Source organism: Gymnoscopelus braueri, assembly GCF_963280865.1.
Source record: "Gymnoscopelus braueri genome assembly, chromosome: 6".
Taxonomy (NCBI): domain Eukaryota; kingdom Metazoa; phylum Chordata; class Actinopteri; order Myctophiformes; family Myctophidae; genus Gymnoscopelus; species Gymnoscopelus braueri.
This window is the reverse complement of record NC_137607.1, coordinates 35,489,147-35,499,286: the sequence shown is the minus strand read 5'-3', so window position 1 is coordinate 35,499,286 and position 10,140 is coordinate 35,489,147. Positions and strand designations below refer to the sequence as shown.

Sequence of the window (10,140 nt, the reverse complement as noted above, 5' to 3'; positions counted from 1 at the left end):
TACTGCAGTCACAGAATTCGACAGGAAACAAAGACGGGTGTAACACGGCATCGTCGGCGCTTTTTTCAAACCACATTTCCGCGATGACGTGACGTTCTCCACACATTTAGTTAATGTAATAGTTATTTACATGTCGGGGGGACAACGCAGCAACACACAACAGCTGCTAATGAATTCCACTGGTAGTTGGGTTGGTTACCGGTGATGTAGTAGCGTACTACAGTAACTAGCGTCCATTGCTCGAACCAGCTGCAGTCAAATCAGGACGCCTCATAAAGAAAGGTAACTAAGGAGGGGGTCATTTTGCTTCGTGGACATGGAGGAGGAAGCCGAGCTGCTTGTTGGTTATTGTTTAACCTCAGTTGCTACGTTACCTCGTAGTTTCTAATGTCAACTAATCATAATGTCACTTGCCACAGAGCTCTGTGTAGCTAGCCGTAGCTAATGCACTGTAGTGTAGGGCAGGCTACCACTGCTTGCTTGGTAAACAGCCAACAAAGAAGTAACTGTCACGGGTTAGTTATAGCTTTCTACGTACATGGATGAAGGTGGTGTGAGTGATATTTTTTTTGTTAAATTAAGTGTTACATCAGAATCAATCTTTATTGTCACATCACATTCACATTACAAGTAAGGTGGGTGAAACTTTTAGTTGCGCAGGCTCATCATTGCAGTTAAAAGATAGTCATCTCATAAAGAGAGAGGAGAGGCATAATTAAAGTGCATAATATATTACTTATCTGCATACTACCATTAATGTGACTAAAGTGCATAATACATAAAAGTCATGAATGTACGTATAAATGGAGTCACTTTAAAACACATTTCAGTTCAGTCTGCAGTGTCACCAGACTTAGCTCTTGTTCAGCAGTCTAATTGCTGCTAGGTAAAAACCGTTCAAGAGTCTGGTGGTGTCTAATATCTAAATGTCTATCTCTATTTTCTTTCTGGTTGATAGGAGCTAAGCATTACTTGTGTTTGTTAAGTAGCAGGGGTCTCCCCATCTCCTGCTCTTTAGTAAAAAAATACATTTCAGGTTAGGATACCAAATGTTATGATCCAATCAGGAGAGAAAACTCATATAGGTATATATGTTACAGTATGATTGGAGAACCAGTACGATTGAAGAAGGCTCGCTCGTTTTTACCACCCACCCAGCAATTCTGTAGAAGCAACACTAGAGGGAGCCACAAGCCAGGCTTGTGCACAAGCATATATTGCCGCGACCACACACACACGTGCGCGCGTGTGTGACCGGCTTCGAGTGCTATCAATGCATTGAATGGGGAAATAGGCGAGTTTATTAGACCTTTCAATGGGCGAAATAGGCTACTACCTACCCGCGATTTATCAGACCATTCATTCAGGAGCTACTGACCTACTTGGAGGCGGAGCAGTCCGCACAACAATATTTACGATTCTGTGCCTATCGGTACATAACTCAAACGGCGCTGAGTAGGCACAGGCGAACGTCACACCGTTCAGGACGGCAACTCGGTCGCCTTAGCTCCCTCTGTGGTCCTTCACGGGGTGACAGTTCGCCTGTGACTGCGCGCCTCCGTCAGGGTCCAAAACCAAAAGCGAAACCTAAACTGAACTATTAAGTCATGTCAGTTGGTAGGTTAGTATGTCTTGATAACACCCAATGAATGGTCTGATAAATCGTGGGTAGGTAAGTAGGTCGCCTATTTCGCCCATTCAAAGGTCTAATAAACTCGCCTATTTCCCCATTCAATGCAGATAGCATTCGAATCAGGTGGACTGTTAAGATACTTTTATTGTGTTCTGCTGGCTTTTGTTTTAGTTTCTCCCTGACACACACACACACACACACACACACACACACACACACACACACACACACACACACACACGGAGGAGGAGAAGGAGAAGGCTCGCGAGCCTCGCTAATAAACCCTGTCTCGAAAAGCCCCGCATCGCCCCGAAGCCCCGTGCCTAAAAACGAGCGCTCTGTCTTCAATCGTACTGGTTCTCCAAACGTACTGTGACATATATAAGTTCAATTCATTGGATGTGATGACACAAAATTTAGCAGACAAAATTGGAACTGGAACATTGTAAAATTGAAGCTGTTAAAAGTACTGTCAACCTAATTGGATGAAATTTGTAAACCACCTGAAAATGTGTTATATGTACTACTTCATATACTCTGTCATACCCTGTAATTGAACACATTGAATTGTTATTACTACCTGAATATAGCTGTTTTAACATTTTTACAAAATAACTTTGTTTTAACCAAAACAAAATATCCTTACACCAGTGGTTCTCAACCGACCAACCAGATTTTTTGGGGGGTTTCCCCACAGGTCAGTCAAATTGTCAAATAATATAAGAAAGAGGCTAACAATTTGTTGCGAGGCGTTGTGAGCTTGCCTTGTAGATCTGCTATTTTCACTATTTATCTGTGGAACTGAGTCAAACTAAATTTAATGCCTCAACTCCTACAATTCCAAGTGCTTATCAATATCAAGGTTGGGGGTCCCCAGTTCAAGTATGATTATTTTGGAGGGTCCCGGCCTGAAGAGGTTGAGAACCACTGCCTTACAATACTGATATTCCAAGTACTGATATTCAAATATGGTTGTTAGTTGTTTATAATGGTTCTATCTGTATACACGGTGTCAGGTTGTAAGCAATAAGCATCATGAGCACCAACGTGGAGAGGAAGTTCCTCAGTCTGAGGAAACGTCTGGATCAGTTTGGCTACAGACAACCACTGGGGATTGAGAGCCTGCCACTGGTGGACAAACTGTTCAGGTGACTGTTCAATAACCGTTCTAGAAGGTTTCCGGTACAATTAATATTCAATATTCTTTAATAATCTTTATAATAAAGTACTTGTTCAGTACAATACTGGGAATTGAGAGCCTGCCACTGTGGACCAACTGTTCAGTTGAGGTGACAATACTGTCAACACACTCAGTGGTGGGAGAAGTAGGCCTACTCTGATTTCTTGATTTGAGTAATAGTAGCAATGCCACAAATAATTTGTGTTACAAGTAAAAGTCCTGTATTCAATATTTCACTTGAGTAAAAGTACAAAAGTATTGGCATCAAAATATACTTTTAAGTGCCAATGTGAAATACTCATTTATATGAATTTCAAAATCTTTACAAATTTGCCAAACGTTTTTTGGAAATTGCAGATTTACAAGTTTGTTAACTTGTAGATGGACTATTTTCAAATAGACCAAGTATAAAATAGGGCTTAATTGGTTAATGTATGTTCTATAATAATAATAATAAAAATCTGCAAAGTCACTACTAGTAATTAAGGTTTTCAAATAATTATAGTGGAATAAAGAAATATTTCCCTCTGAGATGTATTGGCGTAGAAATATAAAGCATCGAAAAATGGACATAAGTAAAGTAAAAGTACCTCAAAATTGCACTAAAATACGGTACTTGAGTAAATGTACTTAATTACTTCCCACCACTTCAACACATGTTATCAACCCCTGTCAAAGTAGTTCCATTGTGATTCATTTTAATCTCCTGGCTGTATTACAGTGACCTGATCTATACGACGGAGAACTTCCGCAAAGCCAAACTGTCAGCAGGGAAGACGGAGAAGGACAGCCGGAACGTTGATGCCCTGCTGGAGCCATACAAGACGGACAACGCCCGGCTGGTCAGAGAGAACAATGAGCTCCACCAGGGCCTTCTTAAGCTGATGGAGGAGAAGGAACGGGTCACCAGAGGTACGAGATGGTACAGCGGCCAGTAGGCCTGTCACAATTGTTACATTTGAGGGTGGTGTAGTTCCCATACCAGGAGGTGACACAGCCCGACAGCAGATTCCCCAGCCTTGACATATTTGTCTCTTTTCAGAGCTCAAGGCCTACGTTCGGAAACTGGACCATGATTCCTCTGACCTCAAGTTCCTAAATAATCAGTATGTGCATAAAGTCCGCTGCCTGGAGAAGGACGGCAAGACGAAATCGGAACGCATCCAACAGCTCCAGGAGAAAAATATGCAAGCTGTGATTGCAACACCAGGTACTTGAATCCTTAACTAACTACAAAAACACCACAAATGAATTGTTTATATCACCTAATATGTTAAATATCACCTTAAGTGCATTTTAAGCTTTGCAGAATATTTTTTTATTTTTTAGCAGTGAAGGCCTTCCTCTCAGCTGTCCAGCTATTTGTCCCTATTACGAAAAAACACAAAGCAAAAACTCCCCCAAGGCTAGTATAGAGCCTTGGGGGACTCCAGCGTCGTCTTTAAAGAAACGGTTGACCATTTGTACTTTCCGCTTGCTTTGACAGGTGGGAAAAAGCACAGCATTGCTTTCAGACGTCAGAGGATGCAGATTGACGGGCTTGTACCCCCCTCTGAAAACTCTGCGTACCCCGTGACACAGCCTGATGACCCGTACATAGCTGACCTGCTGCAGCTGGCCGACGGAAGGTTTGCTCTCGTTTCATCCTATCTGTCCTTGAGAGCAGTTGCACCCCTACACACGATGGCTGTTTTGGTTTAAACGTGCATCTTTCTGTTTTACACTTTACATTACACGATCACCGCTTCACTTCACTGTGAACTTCATTTGTAGGATTCAGGAGCTGCAGGACGACGTCATCAGAGTGAAGCTAGACGTGGAAAGAGCTGAGGAATGTGTCAAACACTTAAACACTCAGGTAAAGAAACTGACACAGTACTGAGAACAGTGCTTTCCAACCTTTTGTCCTGGGAGACCTTCCCTTCTTACAAAGCGATGACCCCCTATGCTATGTATGACAAATAGCAAACAAGGCCTCACTCCCCAAGCCCCCCCCCCCCCCCCCCCCCGTGATCTTTGGTGCCCCGGACCCCAGGTTGCAAAACACTGATTTGGAAACATGTCACATTGATAAAAGTGTTTGTTAAAGGTTATGGTGTATGTTGCATTAGGTGGAGGAACGCGACAAAGAGATTGAGCGCCTCAATCGGGCGCTTGACGGAGGGCGTCCTCATGATGTCATCTCCCTGGAGGCTCAAACCGTCAGCAATGAGAAGCTGATTGCCCACCTCAATCTTCAGGTGAGCGTACCGTTGCCACTTATACGGACTAGAGAGCCGGACCCATGATAGATCCGACCACAGATATTTTGAGAAAAAAAGGGAAAACATTTGCAAAATCTTAAACTCAATTTGAAAAGATTGATTTAGATATGATTACATTTAAACATTTGGCTTATGTAGGCAAACAAATAAATAGAAAGAAAAACAACTTAGAGAAATATATATGAAAATAACAGTTAATTTTAATCATACAATTAAAGCTGCACTATGTAACTTTCCTCTTCTACCCCAGATTTGAACCCGGTTCCCTATGCTGACATTTTTTACATTAAGCTAAATAGAGCCTGCCTTCTTGCTCAGGGGATAAATTGAATCTTGACCATCAGGTAAAAATTCATGTCAGATCCTGTGTGTAGGTGAGCCATGACCTTTGACATGATCTAAATGTCAGAAGAAAAGGGAAACAAAATAAACCACCCCAATTGTATTGTTATATATATGTTATATTGTATTAATACTCTACCATACAGATTGGACAATTATTTTGTATTCATTAAAAAAAAAGTGCTGCTTTAAGAAACAAGTAAACATAAAAATACACACATAAACTGAACTTAATTTTATTTAACCACTTAGCTCCATTCAAAGAATGATAAAAATAGCCGCTCTATAAGCTCACAACACGTTTTGCAGCTATTTTTGAAAATCTTTGAAAGGTCGGGTCCATTTGGTTCTATTTGTACCCTCTCAGAGTTATGGGGGTCCGTGGAGTAATGCGTACCAAATTGGTGGGGGTCCTTGAAATTAAAGGGTTTGGGGGCCACTGTCCAAGATAACTGTTGCCTTTGGTTCCACAGATAGAGTACCTGCAAGAGGCCAACAGGACACTGGAGAAGCAGGTAGAGGGGCTGCTGAAGAAGAAAAAGGACGCCTCCAGCGAGGTGGCCGATCTGTCGGTGAAGAACCAGGAGCTGTGTGAGGAGCTCACCCACATAGACCACCTGGCCAAGCAGATGGAGATAGACCGCGAGCGGGTGCTGGAGACCGCCGACGTGGAGCTGCTGGAAGCTAGGGTGGGTGAGAAAGTTGGACATTGTTGGGGGTGGGAGGGGTTAACCACTTAAACCCTATAGTAGTTCAGTGGTTCTCAAACGTTTTATGTCAAGGACCCTCAAATTTACATATTTGGCCGCGGACAACCATCTGAAAATATCTGGAGCCAGGGACCCCCATACAAGATTTATACTTTTAAAAAGTTTCGAAAATATTCACAATTTGTGAAATTCGTTTCAAGATTTGGGGAAAATAGCCAATGTATGTAGGTTTAAAAATGTTGATGCTATATAAACCAATTTTGATGGGAACCCCTTCTTCAAGGACACCTGGGGGTCCAGATTTCTGCCTGTTATGCCCAGAATAGCGAGGGTTCATGTGGTTAAATTGGTGTCCTTCATTTATGTGGAGGAGAGCATAAGGAGCATGTTTGTAATGTCTGTACACAAAATGTTGGAAGACACTGAAGTCATCAGAATGGAAAACTAGTTATAATAATTGAATTTAATTGCTTTGTTTTCTCATCAGAAAGAAATTCAGAGGCTACGGCAAGCCCCTGAGGACTTGGAGGACATTATCGCTAAATTACGAAGGGTAGGTGTACCCTCGTGGCACATCAGTGAATTTCAGCGAGGGATGTAAAAGTTTGGAAATTGGACATTTCCTAGCCGTGAAAGTGACGAGTTCCAAATGGGCCTGAATTCAGCTTAAGTCAAATCCAAACATGGAAACTTTCCCAGGCTGAAACAGGTCTGTTGTGTCCGTGTGAGCCAGTTGTACGTAACTCGTGCTTCTTTCCCTCCTCAGGAGCAGTCTGAGGGGGATTATGAAAAGGACCGTCTCAGGGACCAGCTGGCACAGGTCAAGGAGCAGGAGGAGAAAATGGAGGGATTGATGAATTTCCTGGAGGAGGAGAAGAGGAGGCTACAGGACAAAGTGGAGAAAATGACAGCAGCTGGTGAGCACTGCCCCCTGCTGTGGACCTGAGTGGTCCAATGTTATTAACTTGTACTCATTTGAAAATGCCAACAACACAGCTGTTCACTGGGCCTGGCAGACTCTGGTTTTTACAGCACCACTTCCCCCCCCATTTTCAATGTATCTTCAAATAATTGGTCTTCACTAATGCTCATTATAAGATGGCACCATTTCTGTCTACTCTCTATGTCTCAGAGACCTGCTTAGTACTTCTAGTGACATCATCGGTAGACAGGTTTGGTCATTTCAAACAAGATTTTCTGGCTCAAATATAAAAAGAATTGATGAAACATTGATGAATTTGATAAAATGCCCCCCAGACCTGAGACAGTTTCCATGGTGAATAAATACATTTCTGACAGGCTGCTGTTCTCCCAGACAGAGAACTGGTCCTGGAGCTAGAAGCCATGCGGGTTAAATATGGCGTGTGTGGGAAAGAGCGCTCCCCGTCCCGCCTGGATGCCTTCGTCCGGAGCCTGGAAGAGGAGAGGGATTACTACCGCCACGAGGCTGACCGCTACAAGAGGGCCAGAGGAGCAGGAGGTCTGGATGGCAGCCCCACCCGCACTCCAACCAGGGGCAGGAGTCCCAGGGCAAGGGTAAGCAATATCGATAATGTATTTGAATAAAAGATAATTTGGAGGTGGCTATTTTCGTTATTTGTTGTGCAACAGGTGTACAAATTGAGGGCTTAAGTGGTTAATCATACTAATAGATTTAGTTGATCACTAAGAAAATAATTGATCATTGCTGCCCTACACTGTTTTACACCAGTGTGTTAGCATGAAAACTGTAGCTGTATTTCTGCCTTTCACCACTAGATGGGCAGCTTGGCCTCCCTAATAGTTCAATGTGTGCATCGCTCTCATTTTTGTTGTTGACATAGTATTTAATCTTAAAGTCGAATCCTTCCCTCCCTGGAGCAAGTGTATATTTTAATTTTGTAATTATCAAATGAATTACATTGACAGTTTACAGTTAAAGGTGCATGAAACCCGAGGCTTTCCAGTTCAGGTTAAAAAAAACGTATTTATTTATGTATGCCCAAAGCCATGGGTGTACCAATGTGAAAGCATATACAGTAGTCACACCCAATTCTAACACCCATTATTAATTGTATTAGCTACAGCTGTGTTGCTTACATCACAGTATACAATAGAGTCATGATTTGACTGTTCTGCTGTACTGTAGTTATTAACCTGAACTGGAAAACAGACTACAAAATCAGCCAAAGGTTTCATATCCCTTAAATCACTGAAGCCCTATATACTTTTTCAAATGAAGAATAGTGGAAATAGCAGATCTATTAAGCCGTTCACACTGAGCACTATTACTATAACTTAAAAAATATAGGTTTAAAATGTGTTCTAAGTCAAGTGGATGGCAGAGTTCTCACCACAACTATGAGAAAGACCGATATCAGTTATAGTGCTCAGTGTGAACGGCCCTCAATAGCTCACAATGCAGTGACATGTTGTAGTCTTGTAAATATGCTATTTTTTGCTTTTATTATCATTTTATGTATGTATTATTGCCTATAATGACATGACCAAAATATGGACACCAGGTTGAAAGTGATTAATAATTATCGTATGGCATTATCAAATGCTGTGACAGTCTTAGTAAGCATGGCCAATACTGGACTAAACTTGGTGTTAAAGGCCACTGGACATGCATGTAGAAGTATGGAACAGTTGGGGAATGCAGTGCATTCAAGTCACTGAACCCGTAAGTGCTGCCGATGAGCAGGTTGGTGCCTTGCATGGTTTCCTCCACTGTTGGTGTGTGAATGGGTGAATGTAAAGCGCTTTGGAGGAAGGCGCTATATAAATGCAGTCCATTTACCAATTTGTTTCCAGGGGGACACGGTGGAGAAAGAACTGGCTCGCGTGGTGAGGGAACGAGATGAGCTGAGGGCCGCTCTGCTGAGCTTTGAGAAACAAATGGAGGACATCCAGACCAACGCGAGGACCCTCACCGCTGAGAGAGACCAGCTGAGGGCACAGCGCACACACGTACGTCTGACATGTTTACACTTTACATACAATGACTTTGTTTACCATTTGCGTGGATCTATTCAGTTAGGGCCAGGCAATATATTGTTTCAAAACTGTAGATGTATGTCAGTGAACCATAATATTCTTCAAAGGCCACTCGACTTGCATACAGAAAAGACATGCATGCAGATGAAAAGATTCATGCAGAAGAAGAAAGAAAAGAACATTTCCCTGTAGTCATATTATGACAAATTCAACATAGGAAATGTTATTTCCTTTCCTTCAACAGTGTAAATCTACTCTCAGCCTCTTGGTCGGTTAATCACAAGTTTGATGTCGGAAAATTAAGATAAAGAGCATGGGGATGCATTGCTGAAGCATGCAATCTCATATGATACTATATGGACACATTAAATATGGAAAATGGGTCCCTAAATGTGTGTGTGTGTGTGTGTGTGTGTGTGTGTGTAGATGCAAGATGAGCTGACACAGGCCCGTAACTCTGGAGGAGATGACGCGGCGGGGTTGAAGGATGAGAGGGAACAGGCAGACAGGGAGCTGCAGCAGGTGACCTCGGAGAGAGACGCTCTCAGGGAACATTTAAAGGTCTCGAGATATCTCCACAGTACCTCTCTCTCACCTTCCACCCAGGCTAGGCCCTTCCATCCTCCATTTACAACATCTACTGCTAACATTCCTACTAATGACCAGCTCTGTGATCGGCCATGGCGGCGCAGTGTAGTCTATTAACCTGGTGGTTTTTAATTTCAAGGAATCCCAGTTTGGCGTGCATTTGGCCACGCATCCCCATAACTTTCTCTGAGAGTGTATAAATGTACACTGTCGGTTACAGACCTGAAAGGGTCCATTTGGTTCCTAACTATCGGTGAGTTAGTGGTAGAGAATGAAGATCGGCTATTTAGGGTTCTCCGGACCCCACTTTGAGAACCACTGGATTAACCACATGAACCCTAGCTTCCCAATTCTGGGTATATCATATAGTAGGCGAAAATGTGTCCGAAACGGACGATCTAAAACAGCATTATTTGCTCAAGGATAGGGCTTCAAATATCGATT

At 42.6% G+C, this 10,140-nt stretch overlaps 1 protein-coding gene across 1 annotated transcript in view; it reads left to right on the top strand.

The window, feature by feature from the left end:
• The first annotated feature begins 58 nt into the window (after positions 1–58).
• Positions 59–10,140, top strand: part of cep135 (centrosomal protein 135) — a 22,056-nt gene continuing 11,974 nt past the window's right edge. The window contains exons 1-13 of the mRNA XM_080430223.1: positions 59–282; positions 2,650–2,781; positions 3,535–3,725; positions 3,856–4,023; positions 4,300–4,441; positions 4,587–4,671; positions 4,925–5,053; positions 5,893–6,108; positions 6,617–6,682; positions 6,896–7,046; positions 7,445–7,665; positions 8,926–9,081; positions 9,535–9,669. Of these exons, the coding sequence (XP_080286349.1) occupies positions 2,669–2,781; positions 3,535–3,725; positions 3,856–4,023; positions 4,300–4,441; positions 4,587–4,671; positions 4,925–5,053; positions 5,893–6,108; positions 6,617–6,682; positions 6,896–7,046; positions 7,445–7,665; positions 8,926–9,081; positions 9,535–9,669 (1,773 nt within the window). The 5' untranslated portion in view covers positions 59–282; positions 2,650–2,668. The remainder of the gene's footprint in view (positions 283–2,649; positions 2,782–3,534; positions 3,726–3,855; positions 4,024–4,299; positions 4,442–4,586; positions 4,672–4,924; positions 5,054–5,892; positions 6,109–6,616; positions 6,683–6,895; positions 7,047–7,444; positions 7,666–8,925; positions 9,082–9,534; positions 9,670–10,140) is intronic.